Source organism: Talpa europaea (genome assembly GCF_964194135.1).
Source record: "Talpa europaea genome assembly, chromosome: 10".
In the NCBI taxonomy this organism is placed as follows: Eukaryota; Metazoa; Chordata; class Mammalia; order Eulipotyphla; family Talpidae; genus Talpa; species Talpa europaea.
The window spans coordinates 29567651-29595465 of record NC_140077.1 but is presented as its reverse complement, the minus strand read 5'-3'; the positions used below and the strand labels follow the sequence as shown (position 1 = coordinate 29595465).

General features: G+C 48.0%; 1 protein-coding gene across 1 annotated transcript in view; it reads right to left on the bottom strand.

Annotated features, from left to right (window-relative positions):
• Positions 1–21106, bottom strand: part of DRGX (dorsal root ganglia homeobox) — a gene marked incomplete at both ends in the record, with an annotated part of 28702 nt that extends 7596 nt beyond the window's left edge. Inside the window, 5 exons of the mRNA XM_084244666.1 lie at positions 12358–12470; positions 12552–12733; positions 15584–15685; positions 16632–16729; positions 21073–21106. Coding sequence (XP_084100792.1) covers positions 12358–12470; positions 12552–12733; positions 15584–15685; positions 16632–16729; positions 21073–21106 — 529 coding nt within the window. The remainder of the gene's footprint in view (positions 1–12357; positions 12471–12551; positions 12734–15583; positions 15686–16631; positions 16730–21072) is intronic.
• Between the last annotated feature and the right edge of the window lie 6709 nt (positions 21107–27815).

The window sequence follows — 27815 nt, the reverse complement described above, 5'->3', positions numbered from 1 at the left end:
CTAAATCCCACCTGTGTCTCAACTGCATCTATCACACATACACTTGCTGTCCTGACATCTGCTCTTTCACTTGGTGAACCCTCATTTTGGGAGCTGGCTCAGCCAACCAGGGCTGGTGTGAAGTGTCCCAGTTCTGCTTGGATGTCATTGAAGGGACAACAAATAATGACAGCACCAGAACCAAGGACCCCGGTATAACCAGAAGAGCAGTGAGGACACATGTTCTAGGTAATCCACTGCCAATTAGCACTGCCCTCACTCCTTCTAATGGCTACCAGAACTCTGAACAGGCAGGCTGCTTCTCCCACTGTCTCTGGGTACAAGCCAGAAATCTTCTGCTCAGCTCCCTGCACTCCAGGGTCCCATTGATTAACAGGAAGGGCAAACCCATCAGCACCCATAGGAAATGGCTTCTGGAAAGTGAGTTGCAGTTTTTAAAGTCAGAGAATGACAGCAGGTGCCTGTAAAAGGAACAGAATCAATACAGGGTATGGGGGCTGAAAGGCAAGACACCTGGGTTCCTGACTTGGCCTATTTCTGATACATGCACTGTGTAACCTTGGGGAATCCTATGCCTTCTCTGAACCTCAGTTTCCCTGGTTATATCATGGAGGAGCAGAGTGATATAATCATCAAGGAGATTCCTTACAAATCTCAAGTGCTACAATTCTCCACCTGGTCTGCCTGACATCAGCTAGGCATGGAGGGACTAGGGTTGTCTCATCCACTTCCCCAGGAAGACTGAACACCTCTGCCCCTCAGGTTCCCAGCTCCTCAAACACCTCTGGCCTCAGAAGCAAGCCAGTGGCCCTTGAAGAGTTGTACACACCAATGGGCCTAATGAACTGTGCCCTGAAGGCTGGGAGCCTCTTCTATTAAGGAGCAAAGGCCTGCAGCAAGTAGGATTCTTTTCCCTAGAGGTCCATGCTAAACCCTAATCAGATCCTAAGTGACCTCTCCGACTCATGAACATAACCCTTATAATATCGTCAGCACCTATCAGACATGTGAATGTTCCAGGCACAGATACACACACTACCAACCACAGGCACTAGTGGATATGGCCATTATAGCTGTCATTTCAGAGATGAAAAGACTGGGATCTTACCTACGTTGACCCTGTAACCATAGGGAGATAGTTATGGGCAGTGGCTGTTGTGACTGCAAAACCTACAGGCTATGCCATCCTCTCTCAGGAACATGCCTCCATCCAACCTCATGCTTTGTCCTACCCTCAGCATATTAGCCCTGCCAACCTCCATGCCTTTGCTCATGCTGTTTTCTCTGCATGGAGTTCCTGCACCCACTGGACAGCTTCAAGCCCAATTCAACCATGTCCTCTGGAAAACCCTCTTTATTCCTACAGAGAAAGACCTCTTTTCTCCGGGTCCCACACACTTACATACCCGATGACCTCTGTGGGAACACACAGCTGTATCAAATCAGGTGAAATTCTTTGCTGAAAGCTTTTGTCTCTCTCTTCAAGTCAACCCCAGTCTGCAACCCCTTAGGCTAATTCGTCTTAAGTGGGTTCCATCTCCCAGCACAACCTTCATTCCTCCTGCATCAGATTCTGTGTTAGAGGCAGAGACGAGTGGCTGGAAAGTATCTGTGGGGAGTCAGATGTGACCTGTGCCCTTAAAGTGCTTGTAGTCAGGACTTGGAAGGAATGTAGGTTCAAAACATACAACCCAACTTGTGTCACAAGGCTACCTGTGCCAGTCTCCAAAGAATGCCTTCAATGAACCATGCTGCCAGTATTCACACCTGTGTGCCGTGCCCCACCCCTCCACTTGAGGCTGGGCTGGCCCAATGCCCCACATTAATCGATAGAATGCAGCAGAAGCAATACTGGGTCTGTTCTGGGTATAAACTTTAAGAAGGCTTGGCTGCTTCTGCCCTGACATTCTTGGGATCCAATCAACATCCAAGCTCATCATGGGGAAAGACAGCCAGTTCCCAGCCTCTCTGCATCCCTGCCAAGGCAGGAAAGTGATGCCATCTTAAATGTACCAGTTCTAACTTCCATCTGACTGCAACCTCATGAGAGACCCCAAAGTAAAAGAAACAGCAAAACTCCCCAACTGAGCTCAGAGGGTTCTCAGAATCAGGACATATAATCAAACTACTGGGCATTTCTGCTGCTGCTTGTTTTGGGATAAACTAAAACAATACTGAAACCTGAAACAGAAATTATAAGAAAAAAAGCATAAGTCAATCTTTATGATCTACGATCATACATGCAAAAATGCTAGACGAAATGTTAGCAAACAAAATATCTATAGAAAAGGATAACATGCCACATCTAATTTGAGTTTCTTCCAGGAATGAACAGTTGGCTTAACATTAAAAAATCAATGTAATTTACTGTTCATGATGTCAAGTAAGAAAAACATGATCATCTCAACAGAAAATGTATTTCATGAAAGTCCACATTTGTTCATATTCATAACTTAAATAATAATTAAAACAAAACTTTAAAAACTAGGACAAGAAGAAAGCATCTTTATTTAATAAAGGATATCTTTTAAAAGAGCACACACAATTAAGAAATTCTGAGATTTAACATGAGATCAAGAATAAGACAAGATCGGTCACAAAGGCCACATATTGTAGAATCCCATTCATGTGAAATGTCTACAACAGCAACAGCAAAGTGTTCAAAATTTATAGAAGCAGAAAGTAGATCAGTAATTGACTGGGGCTGGAGAGTTGGGTAAAATGCAGAGTGACTGCTGATAGGCACGCGGTGATAAAAACGTTCCAGCACTGATATAGGGATGGCTGCTCAGCAACTTGAATATACTAAAAATCACTGAATTGTTCACTTTTATAGACAGAGTGTGTGGTATGTGAATTATATCTCAAAAAATACTGGTATTAACAAAATAGAATAAGGCAATAATATTTGTTACCACCACTTCTATTCTATTCCATAGCAGAAATCCTAGCCAGTAGGGTCAGACAAGAAAAAGAAATAAAAAGTAGAAGGGAGGACCTCCCCTGGTGGTGCAGGCGGTTGAGCACAGCACTGTGAAACTTTCCGCAGCCTCTGCAGGGCAGGTTCGATCCCGGCCGGCCGGAGAGATAACCACATGGCGCGGCAGACCTCTCCTGTCTGGCCCACTGCTCCCCTCAGCAGTGTATTTCAGTCAATCCTCCTGTTCTGCTCCCCACTCTGTCTCTGGTTACTCTTCTCACCCTCCTGCATATCTGGCCTGTACCCCGGTTCTTGTATAAATAAATAAATTTTTTTAAAAAAAGTACAAAAGAGAGACGAACCATCTTTAATCGAAGATCTGCACATGGAGTAATCTAAAGAATCTACACAGAAACCTAATTACGTGGATAAATCTCACAAACCATATGCTGCTCCAAAGACTCCAGACATGAAAATACACATGGTATACATGCCACATGTACACATGTACAGATATGTAAAATTCAAAAAAGTCAAGACTAAGGAATTTGTTTCAGAACACCTTCCTAGGGAGCTGGTAAAGCTATGTTACCACAAAGTCAGCCTAGTGGTTTCACTTAGGCTGAGAGGGGTACAAGGATTTAGGGGACTCAGGTGTGCAGATAAAGTCCCAGAGGGTGATTATATATAATAGGTACTTAAAGTAGATGCATATGTTATGAAATTTTTCCAATGAATATTATATTTCATAATAAAACCATTTATTTTTTTTAAATTGTGATTTTTAAGATCACAACAAAAAGGGAAAAATGATTCACTTTCAGAGGAGGAAAAAGAGGCTGCCTCTGCCTCTGAGGTTAGCCTTGGTGGGCAAATGCTTATTGACTAATAAAACCTTTTGGTCTCAAAATCTGGAGGCTTTACCATGGCCTGGAGAGACCAAGGCCAAAGCACTGTCAGGAATATACCTTTCTGGCTGTAGGGTAAAGAAAATATCAGGCTTTTCTGCCCTTCTGCCATCAGGATAGATGATGGATCCTTGTCCTGAATGCATGCCTGATGGCGGGCACCTGGAATAGGGTGTGGGCATAGGTAGATGGGATTCAGCTGAGCTAAGACTGTGCTTTTAAGGGCGGTGTCACGGGGGGACGCGAGCAGCAGCAGCAGCAGACGGGTATTGGAGCCCTCCGAAGACCTGGAGGGACTAAGGAGTAAAAGACTGCCTGTGACGACGCTAGAGGCGCCATGGCGGTATAGAAGATGGATACGTCCACGAGCTACAGGATGAGACCTGGCGTGAAGGAGACGCCTGAAAGGACCAGCCAACGACACCGGATAGGACCAGCCAACGACACCGGAAAGGACCAGCCAATGACCCCTGAGGCAGCAGGCTGTTGCTGAAGCAGGGAGAGGCCAATGGACTTGAACTGATGGACTGATGGACTTGGACTGATAGAGTGATGAACTGATGATCTTGGACTGACAATTCCGCCAGAAGGCAGAGGACCTTGGCAGGTTATTTTTTTTTTTTTTTTTGAGAATCTGGGGGTGGCCAGTGGGCCTAGATGGCCAAAAGCAGCCTGTGCATGCCCAGCAGCCAGGTGGAGGAGAAAAGCCAACTAAGTAGGCAAAAGCTGGTGCTGATGCTAAGTTGAAAAGCCCTGAGCGGCTGTTAAGCAGCCTGGATATGCTGAAGAACTGTGAGTCTCGTAAAATCACCTGTGGGTGATGCCCTGCTCATTCTTGAGTGAGGGTGAGGAGCTGAGGGAACCTGTCCTTGGGGGACGGGTGGGGAATGTGGCTTGGGGTGGAGCCCAAGCCGAATGCAGAGTTTGGATCCCCGACCCGGGTGCTTGTGCAGTGGGTTGGCTTGAGTGCGGGGGTCTGCGAGTCGCATGGGTGGCCATGAAGGCCGAGTGTTGGAGCGACTGCAGACAGAAACCCTGAGGGTTGGCGATTACCCCCAACAGAATAAAATTGCCAATCCCAGAGCTAGTGCATCCTGGGGGTAGATGCTGTGTGTGCCTTGTAGCCGAGACTACAGCCAGAGAAGGCCAGGAAGCCTGACGGCTCCTGGTATGTTATAGCAGATGCCGTGTGTGATTTCCCCTCCCTTGTATGAGCAGTGCCTTCGGCAGCAGATTTGGTGGCTCATCTGCTGGTACCAATAATTGTCTTTTGCACTAGGTTAGTGCCCTGCCTGGACTTATTTGTGTTCTGTTGTATTTTGTTATATTGTATTTTGTTATATTTGATGTATTTGCTTTTGTGGGCCATGGCTGCATTGTTTGTTTGCTTAGAAAACTGTATATATATGTATAGACTGTATATGGCAGCAAACCCTGAGGGGGTGGGCTGTAGGGTAAAGAAAATATCAGGCTTTTCTGCCCTTCCACCATCAGGATAGATGATGGATCCTTGTCCTGAATGCATGCCTGATGGCGGGCACCTGGAATAGGGTGTGGGCATAGGCAGATGGGATTCAGCTGAGCTAAGACTGTGCTTTTAAGGGCGGTGTCACGGGGGGGACGCGAGCAGCAGCAGTAGAAGCTGAAGCAGAAGCCGAGAAGCAGCAGAACTAATGCTAGAGAGCCCAGATAGAGTGAAGGCCTCCCAGCCCCCCAGCCAGCACCCCTGCCTGCCATATGCCTGGTGAACCCCAAATAAAAAACCTGCAAAACTACTGAGGACTCTGACTCCTCCTTTACCCAGTCTGCATGGGATCAGAAAACCTGCACTGTGTCCAGTCCTGGGCCCTTACACTGGCTAACTAAGGGGTCTTGCCCTTGGAAGGACGTTGTCAGACTCTTTCCTAGCACTGGACACGCTGCCACTCGTCTCCCAGCATCCTCACACATACAACATCTGTGGAGCCCAGGACAGCTACTCCAATTGCTAGCGCCCACTGCACACCCACCACATACCAGTGCCAGTGCAAGGAGGTACCTGGCACGCAGCACCTCCAATCCTTACAGCCTCCAGGGCCTCAACTGCCAGGGAGGTGGGGCCAGGGCTATCATCTCCAGGCTCCTCCCAACTGGGGCCTCAGAAGTGACCAAGGGTTCCAGCCCGCCTCTCGACAGAGGCGAGGAGGGCCAGAAGGGGTCCAAACCCATTCCTAAGTTCTGCCCCTGTTCTCTCACCTCAAGCCTGACTCCAGGGCACCAAGCAGCAACTGAGTGTCCCCACCAGCAGCCTTGCCCTGCAGGCTGTCCCAAGCCCCCTGCCCCCCACCCCAGTGCCTCTCTGGTTTAGGGAAAACAGCTCTAATGCCTCCCTCCAGCACACCGCCCTGTGCCAGCTTAGGAGAATGCAGGAGCGTGGAGTGAGTTATGAAAGCTCTCCACTGGCAGCTGTAATTAGTTTCCACCTCACACCCAGCTCTCTGAATCACAGGTTAGAGGCAGCCAGGCTAAGTGCACCCGGGCTGGGGCCTCTGCTAGCTGTGGCTCTCCCGCCCCCAGTACGCCTGTCCTGTGGCCAGCACTTCCCCGGAACAAACCCAAGCACCTCCCTCGACCATTAATAACCTCCTCTGCATTAATGAATTGTGAACACAAGACTGGCCATTAAGACAGCACAGGAAAATTCTTTGCATTGAGAAGGCTTTTTCTCTGGATACCCATTATTGTTATGCAAACTCTCCCAGCATGGGGTAGGGTCCTGCTGCCTTTTCATTTGAGGGTTTCCCCGGAACACCCAGACTGCATGCCTGGCCAGGGTGACTCCTTTCTGACCATGCCAGAGTTCAGGGTACATGCCTCCTCTGAAACCCCAAGGTGGGCATGGGTGCTTTGACCAGGAAATCCAACCGGGAACAGAGAGGAATCCCCACTATTGCCAAAATTTGGAATGATGGGGGATGCGAGGAAATGGTGAATGTTTACAATAAATTCAGAGAAACTTTAGATACTGGGAGAAGCAGAAACATTTCATTGGATCCTTTAGAGGAGAATGAGAATCTAGATAATGACAGTGTTTACTGACACCTCCCATATGCCATGCATTGTTAAAGGCCTCAAATGCTCTAACTCATGTTCTCGTCATGACTTCAGCCCCAGTAGAGTGAAGGTCTCCATTTTTATAGACGAAGAAGGAGAGAGAGAGAGCGCTGGTCATTTATGCAAGACTTCCGTGCCTCCAGAATGAAAGGAGAATTCACATGGGCAAGACAATGCAGAACACTAGCTTGAAACAATTATGCTAATTGGCTGCTTGCTAGTTAAAAGAAATTAAAGAAGGAAACCCCCTCACCTGCCTGGTTTTCAACTTCCTGACCTGGGGTAGCCCACCGCCCCATTCTCTGGTGCCCATCCAACATTTTGCCCAGCAGAGCCTGGGGCTAGTCTGCCACAGCTACCTGTGTGGGTGCTCTCCCTGACCAGTCACAGTGAGGGGCATGACCTCCCACTCATGAAGGGTGCTGTCGCCACCTCGCACCCTTCCTGGCTGCTTATTGCCTGGGCAGGCCTGCCAACTATCTTGATGCATTCTTTTCAACACACACTGTCCCACACCCCCAGCACTGAGCCTACTGATGGAATGTGCCCAGTTCTCCAGGCCCAGAGCTGCATCTCAGTCTTCTGACCAAGTTCAGGGAGCTGGCAGCAGAGCAGTGTCCTCAGCCCAGGATGAAAGTGCTGTGGCAGTGGGCCAAGCTCTGGAAGGTCTCTGCCCTGGTCCCCCAGCCTGAGGCAGAACCGCCCAGGCAAGCTTCGTGGTGAGCCGTGGCAGCTCTGAGCTGCGCAAATTGCCCAAAGACAGCAGTAATTCCCAGCCCCATCAATCTCGGTTTCCCCAGCTCTCTAGTTGCTTCCAAAACCCAGGCCCTTTCCTTCATCAGGTGTCTCCAAGGAGTGAAAATTAGTCTCCCTAATTTCCCTAGAAAACCATAATCCAGAATTTTCTGCTTTTGACCTTTCAGTAAAGGGGCTGAGAGTACTGCTCTTCTTCATATTTTCTGGACCACATCCCCCAATGATGTAAAGATTAGAAAGCAGGGTCTAGATCCACTGACACATTCTGGACATAGTCACGGAGCTAAAAGGGCCCAGCCTGTCCACCCCACTCACACTGGAGCACGGCTCCACGCAGCTCCGTGCTCTGCGAGCCCGCTTGTGGGGACTTATGAGGGCGTCCCTTCTACCACCTGTGACACCCACCTGTCCCTGTCCCTGCCAGCAGCTCAGGGAACTGATAATCAGTATTCCAAGAGAGTTGTTTTCAGAGCACAGTCAAAGCCACGCAATTTCCAGGCAAGCGAACACCCCTAAAACTACATTAAAGGACTTAAAGACTTCAAGGACCACTACTGAAAGGAAGTCAGCAAACTCTCCCCTGACAATCCCCATGCTTCCCCCACAAACACTGGATGGTCAGTCTCTCATTATTTCCCAGGGGAAATCCATCACAACAATGCTTAGAATCAAAAGATGGGGACCCCCAACTGGCAGGCCTTAGGCTTGTCACTCTAGCCCGGCTCTCTGTCAGCCCCTAAGAGAACTGGGGCGAGGAGCCCTGCATTTTCCTCACACTTTCACAGCACAAGAGAGCCTGCCTTCCAGCCGCTGGCCCTGGTCTGGGGTCTCAGAGGAGCAGCCCCTGGGAGCTGTCCAGGGTCCAGAGCTTTAGTGGATGACCCAGACGCTGGAGTCTTCAGTCCAGGGTGGCTGCATAACCCCGCCAATACCACAAAGCCTGGGGGAGGAGACATGAGCCCTAGTTTGGGTCTGAGAGTTGAATTTCAACACTTTGATTTAGGGGCACAACATTACACTTCGCATATGTTGCATTTTTGTTTTACAAACTGGAGGTTTGTGGCAATCCTGCATTCACACTTAGCAGACAGTGTGGTGTAAACATAACTTCACTATCTACTGGAAAACAAAACAAGCAAAAAAAGGTGATGCGCTTTCATGATGACATTCACTTTACTACAGTAGTCTGGAACCAAATCTGCCTATCTCCGAGGCAAGGCTGTCCTTCTGGGTCCTTGGCAATTTGCCACAGACCTGGAGCAGCGCATCGGGATCTCGGGCTGGAAGAGGCTGTAATGCTCAGCTCATAGTAGCTCTGGGCTCTGGTATTCCTGGGGGAGTTCAGCCCTCTTCCCCAGGGCTCACATTGTCCCTGTTTGAGGGGAGAAAGTGAGCAGCGAAGGTCCCTCCATCAGTGCTTTTCAAAGGAATGAATAAGTGGCATCTGGGAGAAAGGTCCCATCAGGATCCTATGGACAGCAGGCTAGACCTCAAAGGGGCACCTGACTGAGTAAGTGATTTCTGAGCAAGTAACTTTCCTCCCTGAGCCTCCTTTCTCATTTGTGAGAAGAGGTGGGTTTAAATGCCCAGACTCCTAGCACTAGCCTGCAAGAAGATTCTCCCAATAGCTGGGACAGTCCCTCCTTGACCAGCAGTACTTGGGAAGCAGAATGAAGGACTAAGAGGAGAGTGTGGCTCAGTCACCAGAACTGCCAGCATCTGGCTGCCCAGCCATTTCTGGGGATGCAGGTAAGGTGAGGGAGACTAACCAAGAGCTCCTGGCACAGAAAGACCTTAGAAGATTAGGATTGTTCTTCTTATGGGCCCAGTTTACACTACACACTTAATTTGCATAGCTTGAGGAAACCTGGGAAAAGGAGATGTGGGTTGCAAGAGTCAAAAAGTGTTCCTGGCCCCAAATCACTTAGCAAAACATTCCATAAAACAGAGCATCACTCCTCTTAGGACGTGCTTAGCATGTAACTTGCAGGAGGGACACACTTCTGCCCCCACATCCTAAAGCAGAGGAGAAAGTCCCAAGCACAGCTCTCGGGACTGCCAAGCCCACCTGGACTGGAAAGGGCCTTCCCGACCAGCTGACCAGAGTCTGCTCCAGAGACTTTCAGCTCAGAATGTCTCTTTTCCAGAAGTGTTGCCACAAGGGGTCAGGTGCTTTTGGAATACAAAGATTCCTCAACCAGCATCAGCTCTTATCTCAGAGTGATCCCGACTCCACTTCCTAGCCATGCCGCTGCGGGGCCCTCCCCTGCATGCTGACTGCCCTGCCGTAAGGACTAAATACAGCAACAACACGGCTCATGGGGCAGACACAGAAGTTTCAGTGACTGCTCATTTCCCACCCCTTTCCAACATGACTTAGCTTGCCAGAGACTAAAAAGCTAGCAGTTCAAAGCGGCCAGCCAAGAATGGGCAATGCAGGTGAGGCACCCATGATGAGCATCATGAGGAGGGGCCATGACTCTGCTGGGGGGAGACCTGAGCAGGCAGGGAGGAGACCGCGGGAGGCAGAGGGAGAGGAAAGGACATGCCCCCTCACACAATGACAGACCACAAACTAGTCTCAAGGATGTGTGGGTTTGGCCCCCAAATTTGGAGGTAACACTAAAAGATTGGAATGTTTCAAAGTCCAGAGTTCCAGCTTCGGAAAACTGAATAGCCTGGCAACACTGTGTCCACATTCCCCCATGGCCATAGTCAGCTGATTTGAGCAACAGTTGACCCTCAAGTCAGCCAATGCTCCCCAGGCCAACCCTATCCCCAACTCTGCCCAGTTCAAATCTGAGGGCCTCCCCCACTTAGCACATAATTGTTTCTGACAGCAGAGAAATGTGTCCTGTCCCCATTCTTTCTCATAAATGGAAAAATGACAAACAGACCAAGGAGGGCAGAGTGTCTCCAAAAAGTGAGCATGAGATCATTCATAGTCAAAGGAGTGAAGACAGACCTGCACATGCTCACTTCACTCATCGCCCGCCTTGCTCTGGAAACATCAGCCTTGCTCAGAAAACATCAGCGTGGCTAGCCAGAGCCCCGCGGGCTGTCACAGCAGAGAGATTCAGAATTGCCTCCAACTCAGAAGGCTGGAGTAAGCCAAAAGAAGAACATTCAAAAGAGAGCTGGTTACTCTTAGGAGCCGAGCTGGTCCTCACTGAAGCAGAAAGAAGGTGACAAACACCCAGGGTTGCCTCTCTGCCAAGATTAATTCCACTAGTCATATCCTACCGGAAACCTCTATCAGGACCTGCCTATGAAGTGCCCAGCAGCCCATTATGGGCTGCAACTTTACCCCAGGACCAGGATATGAGGGGCTCTGCCTGGTCTCTGGAGTACCCAGATCCTGGAGCCGAAGGAAGCATGAGAAGGGCCACGGAACCCAGAGTTGAACTGAGCTGAGCATCACCCACCTCTGCCAGCCACCTGAGCATAGGCACCTGCCCAGCTAACTGGACCACTCAGAACTGAGGCTCTGGGCCTGGGGCGCTGTATCCCACAGCACAAAGTCCAAAAAGTAGCCCGGCATTCAGGGCCTTCAAGTGCTGGTACTTGCCAGGCACCCTCCACCTTATCTCTGAGCATACTCCATGGGTACCCAACATGCCACCTGTTCTCAAGACAAGCCTGGTCTCTTCCTAGCAATCAGATGTGATGTTCCCTATGCCTTAGATGCCCTTCCCTCCCTTCAGAGAATCCCCAGGGAAGCTCCATCGTGCCCTCACTCAGCCTCCAGAAACCACATTTGCAATGCAGATTGCTATTCTGGTTGTGTGTGTGTGTGTGTGTTTGTGTGCGTGACCCATCTGCTGGAGTGGACACCCTTCAGAGTAGGAGACCCCAGACCCTAACACAGAATAAGCAAGGGACACCAGTGGGACCTCTCCCACTGCCTATTACCAGGGAAAAGCCTATATCCTATACCTGCACCCCTACCTCCAGACCCCCTGTGACAGAGAAGTGCCAAGGAGAAGCAGCCCCGCGCCTCCTCTGAAGGACAGCCCTGCTCCTGGCCAGCACAGCTGTCCGGTCCTATCACACGGGGAGTTTGGGGGTCATAAATTGAGAAATGCTGAATGGGCCCATTCATCAAGTAGGGTGCCCCAGAATCCTTGAGGAACAGTCACACTCTTGGGCCTGAAAAAGTGCCCCTATGGTTTCCATGCTTCAGACAATAGTCATTGAGAAGAGAACAAATCTTAGAAAATCACCAATCTAACAGTTTAGACTTCCAACAACAATTCTGGGGAAGGCAGGCGGGCACCTGCACATTTGGAGAGGGTCCTCAGAAGCAGGACCCCATCACAACCTCATCCAGGCAGATTAGCTCCTAAAACTGTTCCCAAGAAGTAGGAGCAACCTGTAAACACAGAGCGGTGACTTTTGCAACAATTACTTGAGAACAAGCGCCTTCCAAGCTGTGATGCCTATATTACCTGCGTTCTCAGAGCACGTAGACTCAAACCAGGTAGCTGTGCGGAACAGAAGATGTTCATGACCCTGACTGTGACAGGGTCACAGCTGATAGAAGGAGGAAAGGAGTTGCACTAGGGGGTGAGTATGGATTTTTCCAAGAAAGTAAATCAGACCATGTCCAGCACTCCCTTGCAGAGAGCCAGTCAGATAAGCGCCAACCCCGCCCCACTAGCCAGCAGAGCCAACACTCACCCTTCAGGGAAGCAACGTGTGACAGAGCCTGGGCATATGTGGCTGTATTCAGGAGTGTCCCCGGCAAGCAGGAGGGGAAGAAAGGTCCGGTGGGACCCACTGATCGCCCCAGGCTGGCAGGAAAAGAAAATCATGTAAGTTCCCAACTCTGCATGCCCACCAGCCCTGCAGATGCAGGGTCCAGCCAGTCTTACCTCTGCTGGGCCTCTAGGGCCTCCTTCTTGCTCCGGGTCTGGTCCCCAGGGGGTGGGGAATTGATGTTCCTCACAGGCGGTGGAGGGGTTACCTCTGCCATGGGCTCTTTCGCTCCAGGCTCCTGGTCAGATGCCCCTCGCTCTGTTTTCCTCCACTTGGCCCTTCGATTCTGGAACCAAACCTGAGTCCCCAAGGAAGGCAGACAATCAAACAGGAGAAGGGAACCAGAACCCAAACACAAACGTCTGGACTCCTGCCAATGCTCATGGCTCACCTTGAGCAGGTGCCCAGAGGCACAGCCTCCTCTCTCCTCTCTCTAGCAAGGCAGCACTCTCTGTACTGCAGGTTCAGACCCACGGATGGATCAGACCTGTGTAGGAGCTTGACAGGCATTTTTTTTAATGTGTTGTAATCATAGAAAGTACCCAAATGCACTGTCCATAGCAAGGGTAAAAGTGTTTTCTTGTGGAAATTCTCAATGTGTATGAGTACATTTATTGATGTGAAATATATTTCCTATGGGCTAGGGTGAGGGGGAAATCATTGTTAATTGCCAAAGCAGTTTATAAAACATTTCCCTAGGGTTTCCCCATCAAAAATGCTCCAGCAAGTTTGGCCTGAGTACCTGAGAGTGTACCTTCAGACCCACAGTTTTCATCTCTTAGATATGCAGACGAGAAACACAGCCTGGAGTCAGCCCTGGTTTAGAATCTGGTTTAGAATCCACTGCAACTCTATAAGGTATGTTGTACTATTATCCCCATTTTACAAATGAGAACATTAAGAGAGTAAATTAGCCTGCCAAGGTCATCTGGGTGGTAGGTGGCAGATCCAGTGGTTTGGCTAAGGGACATGGTCTAAATTGTTTGGGGGTAATAATAGTGGCCACCCCCAAGCATTGTTGAGAATAATACAGAGATGCATGTACAACAGTAAGCACAGTGCCAGGCATGTAGCCATCGATCACTCAGTAAACATCAGCTAGTGTTATCGTCTCCGCTGTCCTCAGCTTAGGAGGAGGCTTGTGATTCACCTGCTCTAAGTGCCTTCTTAAGGTTCAGGTGGAATTCTTTAAGCCTTGGAAACCAAAACTGCTTTTGCAAAAAGACAACCCCATGGAAACCAGGCAGCCTGAGCCCAAGGTGTTCCCAGAGGTCAGTGAAATCCTGCTGCTCTTTTCTCCAACAAAACCTCTTGCCTCCTCTCCTGGGAGATAATTCCTGGTTAAAAAAAAAGGGGGGGACGACACCTGGCTAGATCTCCTTCTATTGCCCCAGGCATCCTCTCCTCCTCCTGCTGGCACATTGGCCCGGAAAAGAGCCAGGGTCCCAAGGCTAACCCCTCTGCCAGCCCACCCCACCTCTGATTTCCATTCTCCTTTAACTGGGTTTCTTTCTTTTTTAATCTAGTTGGCTTTTAATTGCACATATCAGCAACCGTTGAATAATGATTTTATCTATATTCTAAATTTAGGGCAGTTAAATGCAAAGCAAAATGCAGACACTTTCTTGCGTCTTAATTGAATGAAGGTCACAGCTATAACAACATTTAATTGAGCTATTTTTCATTATCATATTTTAATGACTTTGCACTGACAGTTCGCCTGCTTCTGAGGAAAGAGCATGATGGAGTCGTTTATTTCCCTATTTAGTTATTGTTTGACAACATCAGCTTCGATTAAGACCCTGCTTTATAGAACATTAATCATATTTGAATGAGCAAGGGGTATAAATGTAAACACATCTCCCTTCCCACCACCGAAGGCTGTGTCCCCACACGGAGGCTCACTCCACAAATGCTTCGCAGCCATTGTCTGTTTGCATAATAGCCAACAACAGCCTGAACAACAATTCCCAGCTTTAATTGTCACCACCCCTATCTCACCCTTGCACCTTTCAGGGAGAAGTTATGATCTTCCACTTCTGAATGCTCAATAATTGTGTCATTTATCTCAATTTGCAGTTCAGTCTTTAGGCAGCTATTGGCAAGCTGGCATTAAAAAAAGAAAGGATAGACGGCATCCTGGCCAAAGGAGATTTTCATTTCCAAATAATAATCAGTTTAATTTGCCGGCATATGACCAATGATTCATGTTCAGATTTAATAATCAGGATCACATAATCTGATTATAGGGGAAATAATTTGTTTACAACCCCCAATTTACTGCTCAGAATTCCATTATCTCTCTTCAGCCATTGGTTTTTAAGAGATACTAACATGACCCAGGGGAACCGAAAGCAAACTATTATATTTCCTACAATTAGATCTTTGCATAGTCTTAACCCCAAGCCCCCACATAAAAAAGAACAGAAACAGCATGGAGGAAACCCATAAATAAAATGAATATATAATTGTGCTCAAAGAATAGCTCGCCTGGAGAGGCGGCACAGCAAATCTGTTCCTCCCCAGCTCGGGCACATCTGCTGGGCTCGACGGGTATGTGCACTTAAACGTAATCACTGTGTGGCTTCTAAAAAGAAATCCTGCTTAGAGACGGTCACCGCGGGCCACGCTCTTCCTGAGGCAGCCTTCTTGCTGCTGCCGTTTAAAGATTTTTAAATTGCACATGTTCTTCGGATCCACTTCACTGAAAGAGTCCACGTGCTGGGGAAAAGTTGGACATGATGCAATTTCTGGAAAGCAGATCCTACACTGCTTCCCATCTGAAAACGCGGTTCTCTGCAATTGACCAGCCTTACCCAGAGCGGTCAGAGCTGCTTTGAGAATAGCATCTCAGCTCTTTTTTTTTTTTTCCAAAGCAAGGAAATGGATGTGCATTGATGTAATTTAGTACCTTAGAGACGCGGACAAATTAGTGTAGAACATTATCACTAGTTAATTATGAATGACCGATTAATCAACCTAATCTAATATTCCACATTATGTTGATGTTATTAAAGTGCATCATGAAAATGACAGATAGTCTTCATTTGCTTTCTTTGGCCAAATGTGCACTCTGCAGTCATGATGTCAAAAAAAAAGTTTGCCAGTTTTAATATTAGAGAGTTAAATAATTAAAAAGAAGGTTTACCTGCACTCTGGCTTCTGTGAGGTTTATTTTCATGGCTAGCTCTTCTCTAGTGAAGACATCAGGGTAGTGTGTTTGGGCAAAAACTGCCTCCAGAGCTTCCAGCTGGTAAAAGAAAAAAAATATTTACTGGTGAGAGACTGTGGCTAGGTGAGAGGAAACAGATGCATATTTCAAAATTTGCTATGAGTGGTAGGGAAGTAGTTTCACAGATCAAGCAGGGGGAAATGAGGGAGAGGTCTTTGAAAATACCCCACAGAATTAAAATTTTAAATATGGATGACTGAGGAGCTAAGACTTACTAACAGCCCCAGCACTTCTGCAAGAAGTAGAAATAAGAGAGAAGTGCAAATATTATATGCATTTGCACAGGAATCAAAATCTAAGGTGACCTGATAAAACAGAAGAATCCACACAGCTTTCACCGGAGGGTGGAGGAGAAGAGGAACAACTTGCAGATGCCTTCAGTGTTTCAATCCCACAGAAATTGCCCAAGGGTATTTGTGTCACCTTCCCTACAGTTCCAGTTTGTTCCAGAATAGGACAGATCTACGGGAAGGAGCCCAGATCCAGGAAACCCAAAGTCAAGGTCCCAGTTACAGCCCTTCTGTTTATGGGTGACAATACCATCTAAAGTCAGACAACTTCTTGGACCCCATTTTTTCTCATCTGTCTATCTGTTGGGAATAAGAATGTCTGATGTGCCTTCTTCAAAGGGTTATTTCAAGGTTCAAATGATATTGCTGATATGGAAATGTTCCCCAAACCATCAAACCATAAGGCAAATGGGAGTGATCGTTATTGCTTCTTCCCTTACTATCTGGAACCAGAAGGTCAAAGTCATCTTCCCTGTCCCAGACTTGATTCCTTGCCACATAAATAGTTCAAGAAAACAGAAAGATCCATAATCAGTTGGCCTTATTTTAAAAGACAAAGAAGAGTGTTAAAACCCTGGGGGGAGGGGATTTTTTGTTGTTGGGGGTTTTTTGTTTTGTTTTGTTTCTTAGATGCAGGAAGCAGGTGACTGTCAGAAGGGGACCGTCACCATTACCTGCTGAAGAGTGAATGTGGTCCGGTTCCGCCGTTGTTTTCTGCGCAGAAACCCATCATCAAAATCTCCCGTGGAATGGTTACCAAAGGGTGCAGTGCCTGCTGGGAACAAAACTGTGTCAGCCTGAGCCATATTCCCCCCAATCTCCACACTGAGCTGGGGCCACACCTTTCAGAATCATCAGCCCATCCCCTCCAGATAAAACCCTGTGTGTCCCAAAATGTCTTTCTCTGCTCATCTTACTAAGGCCCCATCATTTCCACTCTCATATGCCCTCTCTCTCTAAATAATCTTTGACTCCAGGGCCTATTTTATAGGGTGGATGGCAACCTTATACCCCAGGACAGCCAAGTCCTCTTCTTGTGAAATTCTGGACTCTGAGTCACAAGCTTGATGTGGAGTCCTCACCCGCCCTCTGGCACCCTCTGGCACCCTCTGCCCCTCTGCCCGCTGTGCCTTTACCTCATATCTACTCCTGGGTCTTTAACAGCAGCCTCTATGTCTCCTTTTGTTTACCTGTTGGTTTACTTTCCCTTGTTTTTTATAAAGAATAAGGATTAAAGGCAGAGGACACAGGGCGGGGGGAAAAAAACGCTTACACCTTTTCACAGTACTTTTCTCCTAGAACTTCAGGGCACACGGAGGTAGAAAGTTTATAAATGAATATTAATTACCATTGGTCACAGCTCATCAGCACCACAGTGGATCTGTTACATATATGTCAATTAACAAGGATCTGCACCAATAGCACTGCCCTGAATTCCAAGCCAACTTAGACAGGGTCCCTCTCAAAGGGCACCCTATCCTCTGACCAGGCTCATAAAGGACTCACTGCTCCTGCTTCTCTGAAAAGAAAGACATCCTTCCCACTGTCCTCCCCAGCAGCCTCCAAAGCTCATATAAGCCAGAACAGAGTTTGGCCCCAAACGTGCATTCAGATCATTTTCCAAATGTGCACCATTTACTTGACAGTCCACAATGGCTTCTTAGGAAAACAAATGAGCAAGTTCCCATTAGCCAGTGAAAGCTATACCTGCCACGGGCCTGAGTCTTAGAATCACTGCATACTTGGCATAAGGAACTGGCAAGACACTGCGCCCAGACCTTGTCCCTCAGAAGGACTGCAGTCCCAAAGAAGCAACATTCTTTGGGCTTTTTAAAATTCTATCCACTAAAGGGAGTTCCTCCTTCTTTTATTCTACTCCCCAGTGCCACATCCTTTGCCACAGCACTCCCACTCTCTGCTGAAGTCTTATTCCTCTATCTTCCTGTCCAAAATGCATTTTTCAAAACCCTAGTTACAATATTTCTTTGCGACTCATTGGAAACTTTAATTTTTTTTTTAAGATTTATTTATTCACACAAGAACTGGGGTACAGACCAGAGATGTGGGGGGGTGAGAGGATTCACCAGAGACAGAGTGGGGAGCAGAACAGGCAGACTGAGTGAAATGCACTGCTGAGGGGAGCAGCAGGCGAGTCAGGAGAGGTCTGCTGCGCCATGTGGGTAGCACCCTGGCCAGGGATCGAACTCCCACTGCAGCAGCTGTGGATAGATTCACAGGTTGAGTCTTAACCCCTTGCACCACCAGGGAGGCCCTCATTGGAAACTTTAAAAGACAGCCTCAAAGCAGTTTTTTTTCCATTATTTTGCAGGAAGCGCTTTGACACAAAGCACTTGTCGGGTGGGGATGGACTGCAATCTCTGAGGCTCTCCAAACACAGTCAGCCCCGCACTTCAAACTTACACCTGCTTGTTCCAGCTTGTGTCACAATTTGTACACATCATCGCTTTAAATGGAATTTTTAAAAGAGTGATGTTTCATCAAATTAACAAGAACACAGATTGACAACCTAATGGAGGAAAATATGAGAAGATGTTTTTACTTAGAAATAAGATAATGGTTAATAATTTTGTGGAAATGTCAAACCTTGCCAATAATTATACAAAACAAACAATGATATTATTCACTATTTTCATGAAAAGATAGTAATGCCCAGTATAGACAAGAGTGTAATAAATATTCATGCTCATTCACTACTTATAGGAGCATAAATTGCAGCCTTATCAGAGAATAATTTGACAATATCTGTCAAAAACTAAGTGCATGTGCAAGTATTTAATCTGTGATTATACTTAATAAGAAATAGAGAAGCATGTTTCTGGAAGCATGGTAATAGAGGAAAAACTAGAAGCAAGCAAAATGCCCATCAGTAGACATTTTCTATACAATATAAGGTGGAATATTACACAGCTGTTTAAAAGAAATCAGTAGCTCTGTAAGCAAAAATCCTCAAAACATCTACTATGGTGTCAAAAAAGCAAAGTCCTAAATGACATAGCAGTATGATCCAGCACAAATAAAGCACACCATAAAGAAGAAAATAATATAAAAATATGGGTTAAAGTGTGTTTTTCTTGAAAGAATCACAAGAAATCAACAATTAAGTATCTTTAGAAAAAGATTTTATCCTTTGATCTATCAGTTTCTGTTCAATTTGAATTTCCTAAGCAGGAGCATGTTATACTTTTTAATTTAACATTGGTAAAATTATCTGAAAAATGAGATTATTAACCACACTTTGCCTTCTCCTTTTTGTCTCTCTAGATTAATAGAAAATAAAAATGTTTAAGGCAATAGGCTATGAGATGTCATATTTCAAAGGTCTGTTCTCAGCCTTTCTGTTTCAGCAAATTACCTCCTCCCCAACACCACCAAACTAAAATAAAACACCCCTGCAAAACTGACTCTAAAACACACTGCAAAAGCATGAAAATTTTCTTAAAAACTGATCTCCCTTGCTTCTGCAACCAAAGAGCGTGGAGAAGGCATATGCAGGGGCTAGGAAGGAAAAGTGAGTGGAACTGAACTGAAAGCAGCAAGCACCTCAGTACCTTGGGACTACGCGGGCTGGGTCATCCCTCTCCCTAAGTTACTTTTGTAATGCACCCTTCAAACAGGGTTTTCCCCTAAAGTCAGAGAGGCAGCCCACCACCTGCTAAATGTCCAAACTTCAGCCTTCCCCACTTACACCAGAAGATTGGGCATGAATGGCCCCCAACCCCAGGTTCATAAGTTATAAGTGTGTCTCCCACACATGCAGGGGTTCTTCTCCAGTTCTGGGATACCAGGAAAGCAGATGCACCTCTTAGACCTCTTAGACCATCAGCTTGGATCCTTGGAGGTAAAAAGAAGTATAAGGCAGGCAAATGTCTGGCCTTCTCTTCTTAGGAATGCAGGTGAAGTCATCAGGGCTTAAACATGGATTTCAGTAGCCTCTTTTAGAAAACCCTACTGAAATAAAAATGTCCATGGGAAAAGCAAAACCAAACTTTCTGAAATCTCTGTGGGTGCTGGGCATCTGAGGCTCAGCTACTAATCCAGGCAACCCAGGATAAAGTGGACCAGAATCTTCTGATATCTCAGGCCCCTCAGTGTCCCATAACCTTTTGCCCCCTCCCATGATTCCCTCCCTTTCTTGGTCTCCAATATTCTCTCATTCCACAAATAAGCCAAAGAAGTAGATTGTCAAAGCCAAGTCCTAGTATTGCTCCCAGAGTTGTACAAGTCCTAATATCCCATTGCTAAAACTGCTGCTCTGAGTGAGGAAGGTGTTGTGTGGCTTTGCATTTGGCTAATGCATATAATCCTTCCTAACTCTGAATGGCCCCCTCTGGGCACTCCCTAGGCCCTGCATGGGGCACACCAGAGATCCAAGCTCTGCCCTCTCACCAACCTACGCTCATCTAACAATCCAGTGCAAAGACCACACTAGGGATCCAGAGAGGAAATTTATCCTAAGGCCTGGAGACCCTCAAAACCCCAAACCCACTTCATGGATTTGCCCCTTGGGAGTGGGGAGTCATTGGCACTTGGGGTCAGAAACCCAATAAATCACGGAGGAGGAGGCATGCCAAGGTACTTCCATGGTGAAAGACATGGCTGCCAGGAATAGATGTTGAGATCAGGGAGGAGTACTGCCCTGTGCCCCAGTGAAAGCTGCCTGGCAATGGGTCATTCTGGCTCACCATTGGCCCAGAACCATACAGACCCACTTCCTAGTCTACCTTGGCTTTTCGGGATGTTTGCAAAACACCGTGAAAGATTGATGCAGTCCCCTGGGCTGGGGAGCCCAGATTAGAGGCGTGACACCAGCATCTGTGCTGGGAGGCTGGGACAACCGGGCAGGTCCCAGCGGCTGGCATGCATAGCCCGGGGCCACCCAGCCCAGGCGGCGAGGGAGGTGGGAGGCAGGTGGTGATGGGGCGGGAGGCTGGAGCGGGGTATGGGGAGGCGGTCAGGGGCTACTGCTACCCACCGCCCGGTGGCTGCGCCCCTCACGGGACCAAAACCCAAATGTTCTGCAGCCCTGCTGCCGCCGAGGCCCTTTCAGAACGGCGCCTTCTTTTCCCAATAGCCCCAGGAGCCGCACTTACTCACCCTCTAGCTGTGGCGGACAGTGGAAGTAAAACATCACCGACGGCCTGATCGGCTGGACGGCAGGGACTCGGGAGGGTGACTGGGAGACCGACGGGCACGCGTAGCTCCGGCCTGGCTGCAAAGCAAACAGCGATAAAGCCTAAATCTCCTTCTGTCTGCGCCCCAGCCGGCCCTGGTGCGCACCCGGCACTCTCCTGAAAAATCCCCTCCTAGCGCCCTCAATCCACAGTGGGGACGGGAGGGCGGTGACAGCTCTCTCAAGCCAGCCGCCCCGCCGGGCAGTCCTTGGGTTCAGGTCCACCTTCCGGACAGCCGCACCCCGACCCGGGTCCCACCATCAAACCCGCGCAGTTTGGTTTCCGGCTCTTAGAGGTCCCGGCCGCAAGCCCAGCACCCAGGCCACGAAAGCCGGGTCCGCAAGCGCTTCAGACCATCAGCGCGAGCGGCAACCCCGGCCAGGAAGGCAGCCGAACCCCAAGGCCGGGCGCGCGGGGCCCGGCGAGTGAGTCGGGAGCCGAGCGTACCTCGGCGGGTGGCGGGCGAGGAAGGCCGGAGCGTGACCGACTCCGGTCCGCACGCCAGGCTCGGCTGGAGGCGGGCGGGGCTCGGCTCGGCTGGCGCCCGCAGGACCGGGAAAGTGACTCGGGAAGTGGCCAGATGTCTTGCTGTCTGTCTACAGCGCGCGCCGCCGCTCAGCACTCGCCTTTATAATCTCACGCATAATTGGCCTTAATCTGATTATTTCCAGCGCTGTCTACAGCGAGTAACTTGGATAGGTCTATTGGGCCTTACAAATGGCCCACGTGGTGTAAAAAAAAAAAAAAATCCGTCATTTCTCAGCAAACATCAGGAATGTGTTTTCTCCTTTCTCTCAAAAGAGGATAGAAAGGACCATCACTACGAACACCCCCAAAAAGGCATTATTTTCTGAACACTCCACACCACCCGCCCCTCCAGCCAGTCCCCTCTGACTCAAACCTTCTTTCTCCTCCAGAGCTTGGATTTGGGCTCGCCCTTGTCAGAGGCCTGGCGACTCCAGAGCTGCGAATTGACAAAGCGCTGCTAATTGTCGCTGCCGGATGGGTTTTGGGGGTACTCTTTGCACACGGCTTCCCTTTCCAAGCGACCGTACAAAAGGAAAGTTTGATTTTGTTCTCAGCAAGGGGTCCTTGAATTTATGTTCGCTTCTCCATGCAAATGATATGCGGTGGGACCCTTCTCAATTACTTTTAAAATGCATCCGAGGCAGACACTCGGTGGAGAGAGACCGCCCTTCCCTCTGCCTGGGTGAAAATTAAACTCTAAAGTACCGGGCTGAAATTTTCAAGTCAGGGGCGCGGGATTGGATCAAATCACATAAACTGCAAAAAAAGCAAGTCTAATGGTGCATAATTGGTTCTGTAATAGCATTACACCAGGATAATAGCCCGTTACGGCCCCCTGCACTATTAAGTGCTTCCCTGGCGGAAAGCCTTTATGATATTAAAGGGGGAATATAATGATATTTTGGTTATTAAATGCGTGTAATTAATTTATGCACCACTGAAAATAAAGTTGGTATTATGACCCACTCAAGATGCATCAGAAGATGCAAGTCAGACAACTGTTGATAAGTTCTGGTGTCTGTGTTCCGTCTAGACTGCTGATTTTATTTTGGGACGATGGCTTCTTGGACAGACTACATAAATTGAATATTTTATAAACATTCTAATGCTGCATTCGGAGCGAGGCAGTGGGTCGGGTCCCTGCACCGCCTGGGATCCAGCTTTGATCTTAAAGACACAGCACGTTGGAAACAAAAGGCCTGGCCGGCCCTCGCGTGGACACCAGCCCCAGGCGAGGCGCGTCTAGCTGGAGGGAAGAGTTCCGGGGCCCTGACGCGTGCACCGACAACCCCCAGAAAACCGCAGGGAAGAAGTCGCCACACTTGCAGGCGGAGACAAGTCCGCGCCCCGGTGCACCTCAGCGGCCCCTCCTGGGCTCAAACAGTCCGGGCACTGGGAGTCGGCGGGACACGCGGAAGAAACCGCTGAAAATTCCGACTCCGCGGCGCCAGCTCCTAGACTCCGAGAGTCCAGGTGGCCGGGCTGGGGGGAGGGTAGGGACGGGTAGCAAACTTGCAGGTCAGGAGAGAGGGTGCGGTAGACGGAGCCCCCTGGATAACTGAGAGCGCTGCTTCCACTTCCTTCAGAGGGACGGGAGCTGACCCTCTCTCAGCCCAGGCCAAGAGGCTCTGCACGCTCTCTTGTCTCTCTCTCCAGGTCTCCCTCAGAGGACCCCTGTTCTCTAGAGTCCTTTTCAAGAACCCAAAGCTCCACTTGCGCGCTGGGTCTGCCAAAAGCCCCCTCAGGTTCTCCCTTGCCCTACGCAGCGTTCCCCGCCCGCTCGCCCTGCGCGTTCTGGAAACCAGTGCCTGAAAAACGAAGTGAGGGAGCCGTCCGGTCCACTCCGCCAAGATGCTCTAAGCGCACCTGGATACCTGTGCAGGAACCCTTGGCACAAGAAACCGGGCGCCGCGCTGGCCCCCAAAACCAGTGAGGTCCAATCCCCGCTCTCAGCTCCCCATCCTTGACATCCGCCAAAACAGGTTCTTATCAAGGCCCAGAGAGATCCCGGGCTCTTCTTGGGTCTGTGGGCTGCGCGCCTCCTGCGCCGCCCGGCTGGTCAGAACCATGGACAGCAGCACCGCTTCCTCCCGGGCTGCGGAGCAAGAGGCGGGTCCCGAGGGCTCCACCAGCCGGGTGCCGCTGCGGAACCCGTCCCGCCGGCCCCGGGAGTTGGGGACAACGACCCCAATCCTCTCCCGATCCAAACGTGCGCAAGTTACTTAAGACGCGCGCTCAGCAATCGCGGCAAGGACCCAACTCTTCAGTCCACAACACTTCTACTTCTCGCGGTTCCTGTCCACCGGCTTCAGCCAGGAGGCGACGCGCGCCCCGTTTCCGCTGGTCCCGTCCTTCCCAGAGCCCCGACGCGAGCCTGGACGCCGCCCCGGCGGGACCCCCGGCCGGTCTCCCGGAAAACACCCACCTCGCGCGCAACGCGGAGCCAGATCCGGAGCCAAGACCTCGCCTCGCGCCACGTCCCTCTCCCCTAACCGCGGGGCAGGGCTTGTTCCTGGTGGCAAAATAGCGAATAAATAAACAAACACGCATCCGTAGAAACGAAAGACTCTAGCAAACTTTGATGACCAGAGGCCCCTTTTTTCCCCCGATTTTCTCCGACACTTGGACCCGGGAGCAGGTGACTAATGTATTCGCTAACGTTCCCCTCCCCCCTGAAAAGGGGGTTAGCAACGAAAAGATGATTTTTCCTTAATTCTTGTGTGGTAAAATGTATTTTCCAATTAACCAAATTCACCGATCTGTCCCGCTTGGACACTCTGATAATTTACAACCTAAAAGTGTACTTTCTTTATCTAAAGACCAAGGTGACTGCTTTTAATTTTCTCTAACCTCTTTACACTTGATGTTCACCAGACTCATAATGTTAATTGGCTTCATATACGGATCATCAGTTTAATGAAGAAATAAATCCTGTGTTGCTTTATGTTTTAACAGTGATTGCTTTAATGAGGAATGTGACGTGTTCCAAAATCAAAGCTGCAGAAGACATTAAAAGGGGCTTCTACTAGGACAGAAATGCTTATTTAAAGTTAAAACCATGGATCATATTTCAACAGATTCTCACAGTGGGTGAGGGGTGGGGGTGCTCACTCGCCCCACCTGGGCTGCTTCCAGCCTCTGGAAGGAGACAATTCTGTGGTCAGTCCTCAATGTTCTTTCTCTCCATATTTAATACACAGCAGCCACAGAGACTCCATTCCCTATAAGAATTATTTTCTGGCTACTAAACGGCATGCTACCTTGCCTTCTGTCCAGCAGAGTGGAGAGAAGCCAGAACAGAGTAAGCAGTTCAACTTTCAAGGTTGTTCACTTCTTGAAAAATAAAACAAAGTGGGAAGAGAGTGATTTGTGTGCAGCTGTTGCAAAGGTGCATCTCTGATGCAGCACATTCCCACCACTGAAAATCCAGCCTCCAGCATAAGCCTGTCGGCAGAGTGGGCTGCTGCTTACCCAGGTTCTGGCCCCTGAAAATGTCTGCAGGGGATGCACTGGGCTCCCTTCTGGTGATGGGTACTTTACATCTCTACATCAATTAATAGGAGAGTAAATCTGCTTCCTCTAATGGGTGTTTGATTTTTTCTAATTTTAAGCTTGTTCTAGGAAGGGAAAACTATCATCTTGAAAACACTGAAAGCAGCAATAAAATGTTAGAAATTGGAGCATTTATACCTCAAGTCCTAAATTGTCTTTCAGTTGAATTATGAGTTATTTTAAGTTGATTCCTGAAAAGAATTACAAATGCTTAGAAAATGTAAGGCTCCAGGTTGATGTCTCAAACAAAACACATGTAGTCTAGCTCAGTTAGGAAAATTGGAGAAACATTTGGAGAGGCCAATGCATAAATATATGTGGGACTTGACATCTCAACTGGGCTCAGAAGACATTTTCCCAGCCTGACTTTTAAAACATTTTTTAGCAGAAACAATCTCAGTAAACATGGTTTAAACCCAGAGCAAAGGATAAAGCCGACAAAATATTTCAATTTTCAGGAAGAATAAAAATGATACTAAATTTCTCGTTGTATATTTTGGAAGGATCCAGATGACTGTAACATTGTTTTGTTCTTAAAGGTTTTTTTTTAAGCTCCATGATGTTACCGTCAGTGGTCACACAGCTCTTCCAAGGCAGAAGGTGCAGCATGTGCGTGTTCAGTAGGAACATACCTCATTCTCCACTTGTCAGCAAGTCCATTGTCATTTTGTAGTTTTGGAAATTGCCAAGAAAAGTCAGATTAGCTAGCAAAATGTGATAGAATGGGGGGGAAGAATAGCAGGTAATTAAAATTCCAGAGGAAGGAGGACTGTGAATAATAAATATATAGCTAGAGTGAAATAGATTAAGGTTCAGATACACACACAAAGGGATACGTATCCATTGTATTACCTTGGGAATTTCCTATCACTCATGTAACTGCCATGTAGAAGTAATAGTTAATTAAATGAAAGCCAACTTCCAAAACCTCCACCTCACCGGGTTAAAAAAGCATTGCCCCTGAAGCAGGCCTACTGCCTGCAGAGTCCACGCATACCTAGCTTCATTCCAACAGTCTCCACTGCTCGTGAGCTGGGACCTCCATGACTTCCTCTGAAAAGAGGATAAAAATGCCTACATCAAGTCCTGGTGGGAGGATTGAAAACAGTGCTAGAGAATGTTTAGGGCAGAGAAACTATTCTGTGTAATACTAGAGTGGTGATACACGTCATTATACTTTTGTTAAAACCCACAGAATGTACAATACCAAGAATGAACCCTAATGTCAATGTATGGGTACTGGTGATTATGATGTGTCAGTAGAGGTCATTATAACAAATGTGCCATGCCAGCAGGGGAGATGATAGAGGAGAGGCTATGCATGTGTCAGGACATTGGGAAAATGGGGACTTTCTGGACTTTCTGCTCAATTTTAATATGCACCAAAAACTGTTCTAAGAAATAAAATCAATTTTTTTTAAAAAAAGCCATTGTTGAAAACAATGCCCAGCACATAGCAACCACTCAATAAATACCAATATTTCACCATCATTATGATTAATAATGTCTCGCCACCAATATGACCCACTAGGGAGGCACATTCCTGGAGAGATGCCACCCTGAGCTGCTTGGGGTACTTATAAATGGCTCCTGCCTCTTCTGGCTTTCTCTAGGATGAGCCCACCTTGGCCAAAGCATCACCACCCTGGAGAGAGCTCCTCTGTGGCTCCACATCCTACCCATCTGCCAGTCTGCTATGCATGTTTCCTTACATTTTTCCCTTCACACATCATTGCTTGGTGTGGTGATCTTTACTCAACTCCCATCTATGTAACAGGGATATTTAAATCAAGAGCCTTTGGGCTGGGTCAGAGGTATTTTATTTAGCAGTCAGACATTTTTTAGAAATTAAAATTGATTGCCTTTAAAATGGACATGTTTATAACAAAACAAAAATAAACAGACAACTATAAATCAGAGACATTTTGCAGGGGAGGGGGCGAGAGAGGGATCAAAACGAGGGTCGGAAGAGCATGAGGGACTACGGGGATGGTGCATGGGTGAACTGGTGGTGGAAATTCTGTGGGGACTACACCTGAGAAAAGAAAGCAAACATTGTAAAAAAAAAAAAAGAAAGAAAGAAAAGAAAGAAAAATTATGTAAAACATATGTAAATAAATTGTTTAAAATGGAAAAAAATAAAGTGGACATGTCTATCTTGTCACAAATTCCACCATTCCACACTACTTTCCTCCAGGTTACCATTCACATTTGTGAGATCCATTGCTTCCTGCAGACTTCTGACTTTCCTATCCCAGACATAAATTTCATGAGTCTATCAAAATTTTCAGATTTTTTTGTCAACATTAGGAAAGAGGTGTGTCAAAGGAGACTAAATCCACAGCCTCTGGAGTTCCAGAGTCTAGTTCAGTCCATTTCAGCAAACTCTTCTAGCACCTATTCTGGGCTACGTGCAGGGACACAGACCTGTAATGGACTCGAGGACCCAGTCCCTAGAACTTCTGGCTAGGAAAGAAGACAAGGTAACAGAGGGAACAGACACTGGCACTATCTGGCCAAATACCAGAAGGCATTGGATTCTCTGGGCCTTCCCTCCACTGGCCTAGAGAGCTTTCTAGAAGGACA